General features: G+C 37.3%; 1 protein-coding gene across 41 annotated transcripts in view; it reads right to left on the bottom strand.

Moving 5' to 3' along the window:
• Positions 1-713: 713 nt before the first annotated feature.
• INPP4A (inositol polyphosphate-4-phosphatase type I A) overlaps positions 714-17,076 on the bottom strand; it is a 124,278-nt gene continuing 107,915 nt past the window's right edge. For 28 of the 41 annotated variants that reach the window (XM_071745685.1, XM_071745809.1, XM_071745674.1 and 25 more), the window contains 4 exons: positions 15,759-15,856; positions 12,920-13,032; positions 12,422-12,576; positions 5,922-7,593 (listed from right to left, as the gene is read on the bottom strand). In XM_071745685.1, the coding sequence (XP_071601786.1) occupies positions 7,413-7,593; positions 12,422-12,576; positions 12,920-13,032; positions 15,759-15,856 (547 nt within the window). In that variant the 3' untranslated portion in view covers positions 5,922-7,412. Of the gene's footprint in view, positions 4,960-5,378; positions 7,594-12,421; positions 12,577-12,919; positions 13,033-15,758; positions 15,857-17,076 lie in introns of those variants that run through there. The other 13 variants (XM_071745865.1, XM_071745931.1, XM_071745945.1 and 10 more) reach the window with 2 other exon arrangements.

Here is a 17,076-nt window from a genome sequence, read left to right as displayed (position 1 = left end):
GTTTTGTTTTGTTTTTTGTGTGTGTGTGGGTTTTTTTGTTTGTTTTTGTTGTTGTTGTTGGGGTTTTTTTGCTTTCTGTGTAACTAGAAAAATTAATCCATTGAGCCCCACCTGGGCCCCTCAGTCCTCTTTCATGCAAATAAAATTGTATTTGACAGTTCTCATTCGTCCAGTGACAGTAGAACTACATTTTTGTGTTTTATTGTTTATATCTTACAGAAATCAGAATGCTTTGGATTATTGTCATTATATAAAATTCATTTAACCAGAAAGAAAAACTGGAGTCAATAATGGCAAACTGCCCCTGTTGGAAAGTAACACAACTACTAAAGCTGCTGGGGGGATGAGCTGGCTGAAGTGGAAGCAGCAGCAGAGAAGAAACTATGTTAATGAAAGAATAAAACCAGAACAAAGCTCAGAAGGGTCTTAGAGAAGATTTATGGGGAAAGTTCAGCAATTTAAGGAAAAAAAACCCTGCATACTTCTTTGTTAAACTGTTGTTGCTGTATGTAGAGTGTATGGGGCGAACTTGTGCTGATGTAACTAGAGATAACTGATAAAAGCTGCACTTCAGCAGGGCAGCTCCTTCCTGACTTGAATATCTCTGTAGAATATCTGCACGTGCAATTTAACTTAATAATTTCTCCAACTGATAAAACACTAAAAATATTTATCTCATTTTTGACCACAAACACATTAAAATGAAGCAGCTGTTTGTTATTCTTGTCAGTTCTTTATTGGTTTTCACCCTAAAGTCTAGCACATTTACAGCATACATGGATTGGATGAACTAGAATATATAAAACAGTAGCCGTATGTTTATGATATATTAATACTGCCCAAAACCAAATAAATAAAAATATTTCAATGCACAAAGCTCGGTAAATACAGTTGTGTTGGGACAAACCAGTGTTGTATTATACAGTAATTTTACATGTATAAACGAAACAAAAGGCAACTGTGCTGTAGGTACTTTCACAGAACATACACAGAACATACTTGGCAACAGTTTTCTTTTTTTACCTTTGTATGTTTTATAATTTAAAAAATGTACTCAAAAAAGAACATTAGACATAACTTCATTTTACAGTAACCCTTAAATTCGCCTCTCCTGTGCAACAGAAATGCTTATTCCACCCTTCTGAAGCGTCCTATGTGGATTTCAAGTTTCCCAGTTTTTCTTCTGTGGATGAACTCCTCCAGACCTCACTGCTCATTCACGGCCTTTCAAGAAGCCCATCGAGGTGCAGGTATGACAAGGGTGCATCTAGCAATGATGTTTTACATGTGAGCATACTGAAACCAGAGTATTTTAAACAAAGTAATGCAGAACTTGAGACCAGCATTCCACCACTTTGAAAAGGTGAGCAAAAACCATGCACGTACAAAATCCGGCAATTTTTTTTTTTTTTCTGATTATGTTGGTATATAAAATAAATAAAGGATTGCTAAGCTCTAGAACAGATCTAAAGATTGTTGGCCACAATCTAAGAGAGTGGCTCTGCTAATTGTTACAACAGACCTCTTCCGGTTTTCTTCTGAAGCTGAACATTGGAATATTTTTTAGTATAACAATACAGGACTTAAAATATAATTAACTATGTTTGAAATATACAAAATAAAATAATCAACTCATAAAAACTAAGGGATATAAAGAGTATACTTTATACAAAAATAAATGTAGCATTTAAATATGGGCCAGAGACTGAAGGTTGAGCAGAACTGATGGAGTAACATGTTGAAAGAGATAGATACCATTGAAAAGTTTTTCACCATACATTTGTTTACATATTAACAATAAAATAAAATAAACATTAATTGGCGAACATGAAGTTTCCAAGGGACTGTTCTATGTAGATGATTTGTCCAGGCTTGGGGTAGGCATCACAATACACTGATTTTGCACAGAATTCAGTGTTTTGTTACCTTAGGGAGACTGAAAGAATGGTAACAACCTCGTTCAGCAGAACTTTCTGACCTGGCTTTGTGACATGCTGCTCGGTGCTAAATTGCAAAAAGCAAAATGCAAAAACTGCTAGACCTGGAACCCCCAGACCTACATGGGAGCAGGATGAACACGGCTGATTGATAGAGCAGTGACAGCACAGACAAACATCAGTGAGAGGGAGAAAGAAATCAGAAAACAGCCATATACTTACCTGGCTGTTGCTACTCCCACAAGAATAAATAGGCAGATTTTTCTATTCTACAATTTATAACCTTAGAAAATCAGAAGGAAAGGGCACATTCTGGCTGAATGAAGCCAGGTAGAGATGACTTAAATTTGGAAATTTTGGAAATTACAAATTTGGAAATGTTTACCCGCTTTTTAAAAAGGTATCTTAGCTAGCTTCAAAGGCATTTTTTAAAAAAAATTATTTCCAAGGAGATCTGTTGAACATTTTGTATCAAATGCCATCAAACTGATCACCTTAGTCATAAGCTAGAACACATCTGAGGTTCTTGTGCAACAGCCACAGCACATGAGCAGTTGCTTTCTATCAATACGGGGCATTGCTACCTACTGCAGAAATACTCTGAAAAAGGGAGACTTTTCCCCTAGGATTCTGAAAATCTGCCCGGGTAAAATGCAAAGGCAAGCAGAGTATGTTATAGAGTAACAGGGATCCATCGGGCACTTTGAATATTTTTGTATTGATATATAAAATTGATATGGAAAAAAAATCAAACGCTAATAAAAAAATAATGTAACCTCTCCAGATACTAATGCTTAAAATCCAGAAGTGATATAAAAAGCCATGGGTAAAAAGGGATGGGTAAAATAGTGTAATTAATATACAATATCATGGAACATACTGAACATGTCATGTGCAGCATTAGCAACTTGCATTTGCCTTATTGTGGGGAAGCACAGGGCATCAATGGTTAAGCATCATCTGAAACACTTTTTAAAAAATAAGATGTGTCCAAATCCTTATCTACCAAGGATGGCAGGGATTTGTCTTATTTGTACAGAACTGGAAACCAGACCTCATTTGACTGGCCTTCTATGTCTCGTTAATTTCATAAATTAAGGTGGTATCCTATATACAGTAAAACAATTTCTACTCCTGGCTTTTATTGTGCTGATTTTTTTAAAAGTTAAACTTCTGTTTCTTGATCGTAACAATTCATTCTACGTTTACAAGACTGCGTAGGATCCAATCCCTTTTTATTTACAACTTTTGAGTTTTACTCTCTGTTTTTAAAAGTTTATGAAAAGCTCAATCTCATGTCAACTCAGTACAAAAAAATGTAACATGAAACAGCTGCCTAAATGCCATTCCTAGAGTCCTTGTCCCCCCAGGAGGTACCTAGATATTCGTAGATAGGTAATTTTCAAGTAGCATAATATCTGATCATCTTACATACACTGAAGGCTATTTAAATGGGCAGAGAGTCATCACACTATTCTCAAGCTAAGGTGTCAGAATAATTGTTACTATAGATTCCAATTCTGTAGGTAACATGCTCTGTATAACCTAGTGAAGCGTACAAAAAGGTCATTTATCTCTTCTGGATGACAAAGTCATGTATTAATCTAGAGTGTAATCCACATCTTTTTAATGGAACAGCAATTAAAGGACATGGTATGCTTATGTTTCAACTTTTCCATAAGTTCCTTCTGGAGGCCTGTAATACTTTGGGAATGCCTTCAGTTGCAGGGAATTAAATGCATACTTGCGACATCCAACATTCTTCATTGTATTTTCTCGCCGACAACCCTCGCTGGGGAAAAAAAACAAGCACAAAAAAATGACAGCAGTAAAAAGGGAAAAAAAAAAAAAAAACAAAAACAAACCAAAAAAGACGACTTAAACTAAGATGAAATGAACTGGTTATTTTATAGCATTAACAAAAAGTTGGCTATATTTAATGAGCGTTTAATCGATTTGCCGCTGCAAATATTAAAAATGATGATTTCTCATACAATGCTAGTAAGAAGCACACAGGATGGACACATGCTATGTCTCTTGCTAGTTTTGCATTTCTACAAAGCAGCAGTGGATCTACTGAAAAAGTTCTCTCAGGATGGTTTCATGTATTTCAGGGCACACTGTTGTGGAGTTCACATGCTGCTTCATTGCACAAGGGATCCCAAGAGATTGCTTACAAGCAGTTCTGCTAATTTATTAGTATATTAAGCTGAAAAAGAAAAACTGCTGTTCTCTCAGTAAGCTCTTACAAGTAATTTTATTGTTCCCTGCATGTCAGTATTATCAGCACTTAAAGATTAGCTCTGACACAAAAGGAATGACTTTCCAGTTATCTCTGCATGCATAAATTGACTTGAAAACCAACACAGTCTTTAAAAAAAAAAATTAGCAATGACAGAATAGCTTTGTGTGGGTGCAAAAAAAAGATTGGCTGTGCTCACAGTCATCACCCCAGTGAAACAAAGCTATGCAGAATTTAATTTTTACCAAAGGTTTTGGTGCAACTGCCTCACATTACAAACAGGTTCTGTGCTACAATAAAAAAAAACTACTCCAGTTATAAGGCTTCTTTACACTTTTAAGTCTACATCAGTTCTTTTGATTATATCCAAAAAGAGACATACAAAGAGGAAGCACTATCTTTTAAAATATATATTACAAATCACTTTAGGCTTGCAGGAGAATGTCTTTCCCTGATAGAGAGCTGAAAGCTAAAAAATGTTTTAATACTAGAACTTCATGGCAAAGTGTACAGTACACCATCCTATGGTGGAAATGTCATGTTATTTCTTTCTTGCAGATGGCTGCAGCATCTACCAGGTAAACTGCTGTCATCTGAATTCAAGGTAGGGTTTGGATTCTGGTTCAGTTCAAAAGCTCTCAGCTCTTTACTGATCTCAACGTTCCTCTAATTCTGGTTAATTAAACTGACTGTAACAGTGTCCTGTATCTACCACCTAGTTTAACTTCATCAAACATTATAACTTTTTGTTCTACAAAGCAGTTTAAGTTTGAAATTTGTCTCCAGAGTACTTTCTGTGATTTATAGAGTAGTTGGTACGTGATGACACTACTTTTATGTCATTGTTTTGCAGAAGCCCCTCCACTCCCCATTTTCACTCCAAAGTGAAACATTCTGTTTGTAATTCATTCCACTGCATCAGGTTACTGCAGATCAGATGTCCCAGTGTGGCACAGGTGTTTCCCAGAGATGGTGAGGAAGGTGTAATTCACACACATGTGCCATGTTTCTGCTGCTGGAGGCACAAAAGCAGTATGCACTACAGCATTTTTAATCTCAATGCCTGAACGAAAGCACCAAGCTAAAAAGGATGAAAACTTGTCCTCACCAAGGCTTAAGAGAAAAAAAAAAAAAAAAAGAAAAAGAAAAGCAGACGTTGTTTTCAAAAAGCCCAAATAAATTTTTAAGGGTGATCTCACTGCAACCCTAATGATAGTCATGAGCAAATCCTTCACACTTTATTTAGACAGATTAATAATCTCAAGGAGTTCAGTGGAGACAGGACTACTAAAGTTGCTTTCAGATAATTTTAGAATGAAGCCAGGACACTCATCACATTGCAAGAACTAAACCACAGTCCAACCCGACATTTGTTCAGTTTGCAAAAATAGTAGATTTTGGTACCCATAGCAAACGACCCACAGCATTAATCAGAAAGAGATGATTTGTACAGAGACTGAGCAGTATTAGATATCAGCATAGTACACAGATATGTTCAATACCATGATTTTCAATCTCAGCAGCATTAAGGATTTACCTAAATTCTTGCAACTAAAAATAAATAGGATACATGCTTAAATATATATAGATATATAAAAATATATTTATAACGTCTTTCTGGTTTTGGGGATTTTTTTCTTAATGTTTTTTCTTTTAAAGACATAATTGGAAGAATACTGAGAAAAGTACCAGGAGATAGTGTACTGTACAGTCTGATTTCATGAAGACACACGTACATAACCTTTTCTTTATTTAGAAGAATCACCAAATTGAGGATTTTATCATAATTTTTGTTCTAACTGCATTTTTTTTTCTTTTTCTAACCTTACTTCTCTCAGAAGTTTTCAAATTCCATTGAAATTTATAATAAAAGCTATAGCTACCTATGTTTTTTTTGAGTGAGCTAATAATAGTAGAAAATAGAAATCACAGTACTAGAAGAGTTCTCCTCCAAAGCCCAGTTTTCTCTCATCTTAGGCACCAAGCGAAGTAAATCCCTTCATGAATTTAAGCAAACTATAATAAATGAGGTTAGGTTTTTTGATCAGCTACTGCTATTGCTATTGACAAGCTCTGCCAGACCACTGCATCAGCAAAATCTTTCCATTGAAACAGGCCTCTCCCAGATTCCTGTTCTACATAAACCATTACCAAATTTCACCTGCAGTTATTCTGCATTACTAAACTAAGCTGCTTTAGTTACCACCACTTAAATAAGTGTTAACTTACCCTCATTCACTTATCTCTAAGTTGCTATCAACATCATAATTTATTAAAGCTGTCAAACACTTAAAAATGGAAATAATAGTAATATTTAGTCTAGTGTAAGAAAAATAAAACCCACTGGAAAGCCTCAAACAACCTACTAAATGAGCTAACAGATGCCTTCCTCTTCTTGTCTGATATATAAAGACCAGTATCTTTAATTTCTAGGATGACAATGATCCCTTTTCAGAATAAGTTCTATAACAGAGCACCTGAAACAGATAATGGATCATTAGCAGGCTAATGCCAGTTACATCCTCTTCCTAACCACAAGGCATTGTCTTTATGTCTTTAACACATTACAAAATGCAGATCTACAAATGAAATAATTCTGCATGCAGCACACTGCAAGTTGTTTTTTCAGTGGGTACACTAGTCTATTAGAACATATTAAACCATGAGAAAGGAACAAAACCATAGTTCTACAAAGTGTTCATTGTGTAATTTGGTTATTATGCTTTGCAATGAAGGTAGAAATTTGTTTATTTCTTTAGATAAATTTCTTACAATTTCTTATAAACCCCACCCATATTTTTATTTTTCTCTTCATACCTCGTAAAAATGAAAGGCAAGATTAGCATACAGCTTAAATATACAAAAAGATACAAATTCTTTTCAGATAGAGTTCCTTTCTCTGGAATACATGAAACAAGTAACACAAAACTATATTTGGTAAGAGATCTTCAGGCCGGCTAAAGTAACGAGGTAACAGGCCAATGTCAGACTATGTTACAAGCACTGAAAGCAGAACAATAATTTAAAGTTTCAATACAATTCTTTTTGATAAAATAATTTGATGTAAATTTACAGTTTAGTACAATAGAAACGTAAAATTGTAAGGCATAATAATAATTCTTGGCAGACAATGCTATGACACATTCCTTTGTCCAGCAGGTACCAAGTGGCAATACACATTCAAGCACTTTTTCGTTTTGTTTTTTTTTGTTGTTTTTTTTTAAACTTTATCTTCACTTGCAACGTAATCTGGCCACCAGGTATGCTATGCTCAGAAACAGCCACACAATCAGTAAATTGGGGCTGAGAGCTAGTAAAGGAATAGAGTAGAGGAGGCTGGGATCTAGTCTGAAATCTCGGATGGGCACCAGGCCACTCAAGTTCTTCTGGGTGACTACCTCCCGTGTTCCAATGCTGTGAAAAGGAAGAAGGTTGGGAGGAGGGCAAATAAAACAGAAAGGAAGATGGACGTGCAAATGAATGTATAAAAAGAGATGGCAATACAAGGTGGTCAAGAAAATGAAAAAACATGGAAGAACGCGTAACAAAACCAGAAGATGAAGTAAAGAAAGAGCGGGAAAACATCTCAAAAATATGTATCAGCACAGTTACAGAAATAAGGAGAGGGAAAGAGAATAAAAGAGAAAAATAAGAAAGAAGTACTGTAGTCTACTGAAAATAAACACATGTAGGTTGAACATAAATGGTTTTCCATGTTCATTCTTTCAGATTACCAAGCAATAATATCCCATGCTGCTCTGCCATGCTGCAAAGAAGTGGAGCTCTGAAAAGCAAGCTGAACATGAATAACCATTGTAGTATTTGACCCTTTCAAACATCTTTCCTGCTGCAGGGAAATAATGTAACCTCTTCAAATTACCTCTTAAGTACCTGCTCAATATATAAAAACCCCCTCAAACTACCCATTTATTCTTCTTCAACATAAATTCAAGTTTAAGTCAACATGCTTTTCAAAATCCAAGTTTCTGAAGTGCCTCAATATATGTCTGTGAAGGCAAGGCATGCTGTACAGCCCATCTTCTTGTGACCCTGCTGTCTAAATTGCTTTGAGCACCAAAGGCCTATGGTGGTGAAGACCTGCTCAGGTTACCTGAGGTTTTGTAGTGTGGGCTTTCATTTTGGATCACTCTTACACCCTGTGCAGTCCAACTCTATTTTTAGTTTACAGAGCAACAAATAAATGCAGCTTGAGAACCGGATCCTGTTAGAACCAAGTGCACTCACTGCATGCATAAAAGGTGATAAATAACCTTGCTGGCTGCGTAGCAAGGTGAGGTAACCAACAGACAATGTCTTGGGGGACATCAGAGATACCTTGGAGGTGGTGAAAGAGAAAAATAGCCTTTAGATGCTGGTGACACTCCAAGTCAAGTGGAATCATGGGGATGAGGAACTAAATGAACAGTATTTCTGATCTGCATTAATACATCCACACTGGTGATCAAAATATGTTTTCATTTCTGATGTCTACACTGGGTAAGGGCAGATTGAGTCAGAGATGCCTACAAATCCCTATTTTCTTTGTTGTAGTGTGCTGTGGAGGGCATGGTGAGCAGGAGAATCAATAAGTAGAAAGCTAATGTTGACTGGAAAGTGGTGGACAAAGGCTCAATAGAATATTCTGGAGGAAGGAAAGTCTTTTAGAATACAAATAAGGGAGTAAAACAATGGGGGAGGGAAAGAAGGAAAAAAGGCTCAAAATTACAAGATGATGTTATGATCATCACATGCTCCATCTCTACCACTAAAATTTACTCCGTTTTACACAAAGGCACATGCAAAGAAACATAGAATGTGAATGGAGACAGAAGCTGGAAAGTGCTTTCCCTCTCACTGTTGGCCCATGTAGATACTTCCACCGGGGGGATGAAAAGTACAAAAGACCTAATATACCAAACTGTACAGTTTCTTAAATCAAAATATTCATTGGCAGACTGGAGCAGTCTGGTCCTAGGAGAGGACCAGGGTAAAGAGACAAAGAGACAAAGCAAATTCCTGCTAATCCAGCTTGTGTATGGCATCCTCTGTGTGAGGAGCAGTAAGGGCCACCTTTGCTGGACACAGGTGGTTCCAGCCAGCTTAAATGGACCCACCACAGAGTAGAGCTGAACTCCACAGCTAGGTTGTCACTCCTCAGGGGCAGTGTCTGTAAGAAAAGGCAAAACACTGCATGGCAGTGATGAGTGGTGGAAAAAAAAGATGTGAGAAACAACCCTGTGACCACCAAAGTCAGAGGAGGGGGAGAAGGTGCCCCAGGCGCTGTAGCAGGGGTTCCCCTGCAGCTGTGGGGAAGACCCCAGTGGAGCAGATATCCACACAGCAATCCATGGAAGATTCTACACTGGGGCCAGTGAGTATTTCCTGAAGGACTGCAGCCTGTGGGAAGGGCCCACACGAGAGTGGGGGAAAGGTACAAGGGGGAAGGAGTAGCAGGGAGGAGCTGTTACGGGCAGACCCACTTCCCATACCCTGTCCACTGCTCACTGTGCGGAGGTGTTAGAGAAGCTGAGAATAAAGGAGTGAAGTACTTGGGCCACAGACAAGAGGGGATGTGGAGGTTGCTTTAGTTTTGTTTCTTAGATGGAAATCTATTGGCAAGAAATGAATTTTCTCTAAGTTGAGCCTCTTTTGCCTGTAACAGTAACAGGCAAGGGCATCTGCCAGGGGATCTCTCTGCCCACGGACTGACAGGACAGCAAACTGGAAGGAGGAGGGAATCACAGGTCTAGTGGAGAGTGCTGGCACTGCTGCAGACTGAAGAGGCTATGTGATCCCATTGGACTTCAACTCTTGAGCTGCTTTTACTGGCCAGGCAGTAATTTCCTCTGTAGCTTGGGCTTCAAGACTTATCATCATTATTTTACTATTTGTAGGCCGTGAGTTACCATATATTTAATTTGCGACTCTAAAAACTCTCAGACATTTACGGAAAAGTGAGTTTATTCTAATAGGATTTGTTTCTATGGTGAAAGCCACAAACTTGCAGCTGTGAATTTCTACAAGAATCTACAACAAGCACTCAGTGTTCTCTCTCTCTCATGTCCATTCTCACTGAACAAAATCATCAAGGACACATAATTATCACAAGAGTAGGAAGTCCCTGAGGATGAGTAAGGGGGAGCTAACACATTTGAAGACCAGCATCACATGGAAGAAGAGGATGCTTTCTTAATTTGTGAAGAACAGAGTAAGCAAAGAGGCTTTTATTCTGTGGAAAGTTACCAGAAGAGAAGAGATTAAATACTTCCTTCAAGTCCCACAACTTATTAGTAATTCTTCCTTGTCCTTCTAACTGCCCCAGAAACTTCAGAAATCTTCAAAACTGAACTAAACCTTCATTTTCTAATAAAATGAAACAAACAAAAGATCCTAATTACAATAAAAACCAAGTTTTCTGAATGCCCTGGAAGCAATTTGCAACTCTCTCTGTTCCTTTATCAGTCATCTCTGTCAGGTCATTCTGTCCAGGCTAAAATGGGTTTGGGTGCAGTTGGATTCCTACATTTTTGTTCCATAACCCTCTCTCTTGCTAAGCTTTGTTAATTCTGTGCCATTGCTCCTGATCAGAATTGGTAAACAATTTAAAAAACACTACCACAAAGAGCAATGAGAATTGAAGAAGAGTGATGGGCTTGGAGAATGGTCTAATCTTAGCATTCCTTCAGGCTTAGTCAGTATTTGGTCTGCACAATCTCCCTTAGTCAAAGATTTAACAGAAGAGAAAGTCACGTCTTTCACCTCTTAGAGCAAGTCCTTGATGTTGCTAGAACACAAGCCAAAGGTTTTGATTAATTTGGCCCTCTTTCAATATTCCAGTGTAGGTCAACATTAAGCAATGTGTTTCTTGGGTCAATATTTTATCTGATCTTGTGTGATATTAAATTGATAGTTTGAAGGTCCAAAACAACGTTGTTATTAACCTCTGTTTCTACCATGTCCACAACTGCGTTTAAAAAAAAAACATTAACTCAGTAAATAATTTAAAGAAAATAAGACTCCTAGTATTATATTCATTCAGCTTTTATTCTTACTAAACAAACAACTGTGCAACAAAGCTTTATTCTTTCAGATGTCTAAGTTGAAAAATTGTGTAATTTAAAGAGAGATATTCAAGAGCCACTTAGCTTCATTTTAAGTTACTAAGTTCTCCCACAAAAAGCTATTTATAGTTTTGCTTCTAATACTAAGGTTTAGCTGCTCCCTGAACGCAGTTTTCATGTGCTGTACTAAAGAGAAAATAAAAAAGTCTAGTGACATCAAATTAAATGTTGATATAAAAACCAAATCACTAGTGTGAGAGGCTGCAAGTCTTACCATATGAGACATTTTCCTTCTAGGTAACTGAAGAGTAAGAAAGGGTCAAACAGCAAAAACATACAGAAAGGATAAGAGAATTGAACACTCTAGAGAATTTGGTGAGAAGACACACAGTACAGTACATCCAGTAAGAGTGAATGTTGAAAACAGGACTGAACAGCATTGTTGAACTACATTGATAAAGACTAAAGCTAGATTTCTTATCCTTTCTTTTGGTATGTGAGATATGGAGTTTTCCAGCAGTGCTTGAAACAAGGCATTGAACAACAGTAAATACATTTCCTTTTTTTTTTTTTCTTTTTTTCTTTTTAATTCTGAAAACATCTCTCAGAATAAAGAACATCATTATATTGGTAAGACAACAGCACACTGACAAGTTGTGATGAAATTTGATTGTTGTATTGTGAAACACTCACACTGACATTCTGCCCAGTAAGCAGTGTTTCACTGTTAAAGGATACATGTGGCAAACCACTGCAAACTGCAGGTGTCTATGTTTCCAAGAACAAAACACAGGCTATCCCTAAGAAATCTGACTTATCTTGAACTAAGAAACCCAGTGCTACGACAGTTACAGTCACCTCATCATTAAACAACTTTCAAAGCAGCACCAGTTTCCTGTTCTATAAGCTCAGCATTCAATGAAAGGAGGTTTCTACACGCTTCTCTGAAAACTTTCAGTCAACTGCTGAAAACTAAAGCCCATCTGATAAAAATCTGGCTATGGCCATCTTCAGCATATGCTATTAATACCTGCAAAGGAGGGATGAACTCTAGCAGGCAGTTTTCCAGTTTTCTAGCTTTGATTTACTTTTTTTTCTTTTTGACAGAAACAGAGACCACTGCTCCTCTGCAGTTTGCATGATTCCTCATTCAGGAATAAGTGACACAGTCAAACTCTTACCTCCTCATACACTCCAGAGCCTGGGTGAAGACTTGTGGAGCCATTCCATGTTCATGCTGTAGGATCAAACACTGCTCTAGGGTGACTGACATGGCAGTCCTATCCTTGGCACTTTTACAGCTTGTAAATCGAACACCATTTAGTCTGCGGCATATCTAGAAACAGGACACACAATTCATCATTTCTTCCTCATCTGTAACCTTCCATCAGAGAAAACACCTGTACTTCCCTTCCTTAGAGAGACAGAAACATTGCATTGGACTTTAATGTCCAAAGTTGTGTTGTTTGGGGCAGCAGAACTGCATCGAATGAGTCGCAGAGAAAACAATGATGAGGAAAACACATTTTATCTCCCCATGTCTCATTCTAGAGGAGGTTTAACCTGGCAGCATTTCCAAATTAAGAAGTTTGAAAATACTGGTAGCAAAAAAGGGGAAAACACATACACATGCAGGAAAAAAACTGAACTATGGAGATATGCTTAGATTAATAAGGTACCTCAGCAGCTTGCCAAAGGATATCAACATTCTTGTTTTTCCTTGCATGTACATTTTGTCCCAGAAATCTTAACAGTTCAGGCAGGCACGTCTGACTACGAGATCGAGGTAGACCTACAAAGCAAACAAAAGGGACTCCACTTATTTATCTGTGTTCAACACTTTTACAAATACAAGTTACATTACAAGTGTTCCTGTATGCCTATTGGAAAAACAACCATATTTTCTCAAAACTATCGAACCTTATAATAATTAAGTCAATTCTTCATTACTTAGTACCACCAGAAAAACAAACTCTAGTTTAACTAAACTCACCTGGAAACTCATTGAGGTTATTTAAAAATTCAAGGGCTCAGAATCTGATAGCAATATAAGAGAGGGAACAAAGGGAGCAAGATTGATATAGTACCTTGGTTTGTGTGTCAGACGTACAAGTGTTCATACACTGTTCAGAACTGTATACAAACATGTAACTGCTTGTATTATCACTCTTCAGAAGTGACAGGATATGATGCATGCCTCCAAGGGAGATATTTTATATTTTGCCCACATTTTCAGTGTAAAATTTGCTAGCTGACCAGTTTTCAGTTGCAAGAAATAAACTTTCCGACAGGACAGTGCACTCCCATGATCTCTTTATTAACACTTCACTAAGTGGAACTAAAGCTGTTGAAATTTTTCAGTGTTTTGGAGTGCTTTCAAAAGTCACCTTGCATGTTCAAAGTGTTACATGTTATTTCATACACATCTAAAAAGATGCTCAAAGACAATAAACAAGTATTAAATAGGTGTGTTGTGTTTTTTTTAAGACCATCAGTTAAGGCTGTGACTGGATAAATAAGGTGGTGTGTGCTGCTAAAAAATGACTGACAAAAATAACTCCTCATGGGTGAGATATGGGATTCAATTTTTGGACCACATCACTTCTTACAGCAAACAGTTTGATAGCACTGTTGCATCTGTCCTGGTCTGCTCTGCTTGAACTCTACACTTAGAAAGAAAGTAACACCTATGAACAAAAAGGGCACAGACCATCTCCCTAATTATTTCTAAAGAAAAGGAGAGGTAATGGAACAACGATGAGGAGCTGATGAAGCTAAGACACTAATTCACTTCTTAGTAATTCTGCATTCTAATTCTTAATTAGAATTAAGAGCAGAGGGACAACACACCCTGAGTCCTTCCTTACGACAACCACTCCCAGGTGTGTTCTACAGTCTCAGCTTTTCACAGTGCCTCTAACACATTTCCTGTGACACCCACAATATTTTTTTTCACACTTCTAGTCAAAACTTTTCTTAAATGTTTATGACCAGAAACCATTTCTTCAAGCTTGACTGCAAAACCAGGAACAATATCTCTGCATTTAATCAGGATGAACAGCGAAGCAAAAGAAAGTCTTGGCAGAGGACAGGTTTCCTCCTTTGTGGTATTAATTTCATGTGACAAGGATCAGTGTAACCAGAGTAAGGGAGAAAAAGGCAGGTGGACACAAGACTGTTTTGTTTTCTTTCAGTTAAGGTGTATGTTAATGCCACCTATCCAGCACTGCATGCCAACCTTATTCACAACTTCAAGTTACTTAAAGAAAAAACTCTAGTATAAGGCACTAAGTGTTACTGGTAAATGAGAAATTCAAGGTCATGGCACCAGTGCTCTTTAAAAAAATAGAAAAGAATAAGTATAAAGTTAAAAGAGAATTCAAAAAACAGAAAAAGACAGGGAATAAAGAATAGGTCAGAAAACAGACTGCAGAATAAAAAAAGAATTTGAGGAAAAAGGCAAAGGCTAAAAGATGACTGGATCAATATAAGAGGTCTGGGAACAAGATAAGGGACTGAAGCAAGAAAAGAACAAGCAATATCAGAGAAGAGGAAAAAGCTGAATGGAAAATATTATTATGGAAGACTATGGACAGAGACATGAAGTAATGGAGAAAAGCAGAAGAAAAATCACTTAAAATTAATTGACCTTTGAACTTTACAAGAAAGTCCAATGCAGACTACTATATATAAAAAAAATATTTGCAGCAAAAATTTCAGAGAATTAATTATGAAAGTTTATGTAGGGCCGGAAGGGTGGAAACAGCTTCTGCTCTCAGCTGCACCAAAAAAAAATTCAGGGTCATTGAAAGTACAATAACATATTTTAGCTGCACTTTATTTATACAACAAAACTGCAATTGTGGGACCCACAACATTAGCATACAAGAGGTTCTATACTACTAATAATGGATCCATTAATTTTCACCGTTTCTGTGGTGACATGAAAATAACATCTATGCCACTGCATCCCCCCCCCCCAAAAAAAACAACCAGAAAAAATCAAGAAATCTTCCTATACAAGCAGTAAAACTCAAGCTTGTGGCTACTGTCTTTCTTCCAGGAGCTAGACTGCTCTGCTGTTGGCTGCAGAAGCAACAACTACAGGAAAGTGCCACAGCAGAGGGAAGTGGTTAAATACCTAGAAAATGGCAGTTGCTCTCTGTGCAGGTACAAAAAATGTCATCAAAACTTAACATAAAAGTGCTGCTGCTATGACCTGTCACTTATATGCCTTCCCCTCATGACAATCTAACTGCCTTGCACATGTTTACACAGTACATAATGCCCCTTAGAAAGAGCGGCAAAGTAAATTAAAACAGGAAAGTTAATCAGTCTGAACTTTAAACCTCTTGACTCTGCACTAATACATTAAATTAGAGTTGCAGCACTTGTTGGAGGTTACTGATGCTGACATATGACCAACATTTAAACAACCAATATGAAGCAAAAACATTAAAAAAATAAGCCTGAATTGTGCTGTGCAAGCAAATTTGCCATTAGTTACCAAATACTTACAATCATCAGGTAAAACTTCCTTGAACTGTTCAAAATATGAATTCAACCGCACCAAACTTTCCATGTTAATTATTTCTTGCAGTGAAGTGTCTCCAAACCTTTAAAAGGTGAAGAAAGGAACCATTAAGCCAAAGGTAAAAGGTTTCTCCTTGTCTATGAAACAACTGCACTTGGCAATACGACAACCAGAAGCTAGTTTAAAGATTCATCCCATTAAATTCCTAACCATTCAGATGCAGAGTAAATTGTAACAGAGGAGCGTTCTAGTGATTCATTACAGAAAAAAAACCCAAATAACTGTGGGGAAAAGTGGGAAGAAAGGTGAAAGAAAAATCTTGTAGAAAATAGCACTTAGATTCCTTTGGCTTTTCTGTCTCTCTTTCAGTATTAACTACCCATATGGTAAATAATTTTGCCAAAATTCAAACTTTTAATGATGGATCTAATAATTTTGTTCATAAACTAATAATAGCCATGACATCACATTGAGAACTTTTACTTCAGATATGTGAGAAATACGGATGTAGGAACAATAAATTAATAATGTCATAAATATGGCCAACAATGTCATGATTCATTGCACCTTATTATATGTATGTACATACACATGCACAGCGCTGACATTTGTAACTATGCTTATCATTTTGGTCTCCCTTTTTAGGGAACAGAGGACAATAGTAACTGCTGGAATGCCTTTGCTGGACTTTTTCTAATTATCCACCATCATGCTGCACACTCCACTCTGGTACCAAGACTATTGTCACAATATGCATATGCTTGACTTGGCTGGAGTTCTCTGTTGGGGCAGTGCTCTATCAATGTATTCTTTACAGGGTATGGCCAGAGAAAGCTCTGGTGGCTCTTCCAAAACAGATCATTTTCCCTAGTAAACAGAATTACATAATTATATTTCTCAGCTTCACATGAACAGTGTTGCATTATGTAAGCACTGCGATGATATATTAAAACAAAGGTCCATCTAGCCCATTATCCTGGTTTTTGATAGTGGCCAGAAGAGCAAGTTTGGGGGAGAGTGCTAAACCAAGGGGGCAGATACACAACAACATTCAAAATGATCCCTCAGCCTCTACTGATCTGTCACTCACAGAGATTTCGCCTTACAAGCATCACCTCTGTGTCAAATAGCCCATGATAGATTTCCTTATCTGCAAATTCACTGCTGAACTGCATAAATCTGCACTAGACTCAAGCCCACGAGGTAAGAAGCTCCATAGCTATATGCCTCATAAAGATGGGCCTCTTTCTGCTTGGTTTGCATTTGACAGCTTCATTTAGCATTCCCTTGCTCGTGTACATC

Source organism: Heliangelus exortis, chromosome 1, assembly GCF_036169615.1.
Source record: "Heliangelus exortis chromosome 1, bHelExo1.hap1, whole genome shotgun sequence".
In the NCBI taxonomy this organism is placed as follows: Eukaryota; Metazoa; Chordata; class Aves; order Apodiformes; family Trochilidae; genus Heliangelus; species Heliangelus exortis.
This window is presented reverse-complemented; position numbering and strand designations above follow the sequence as displayed.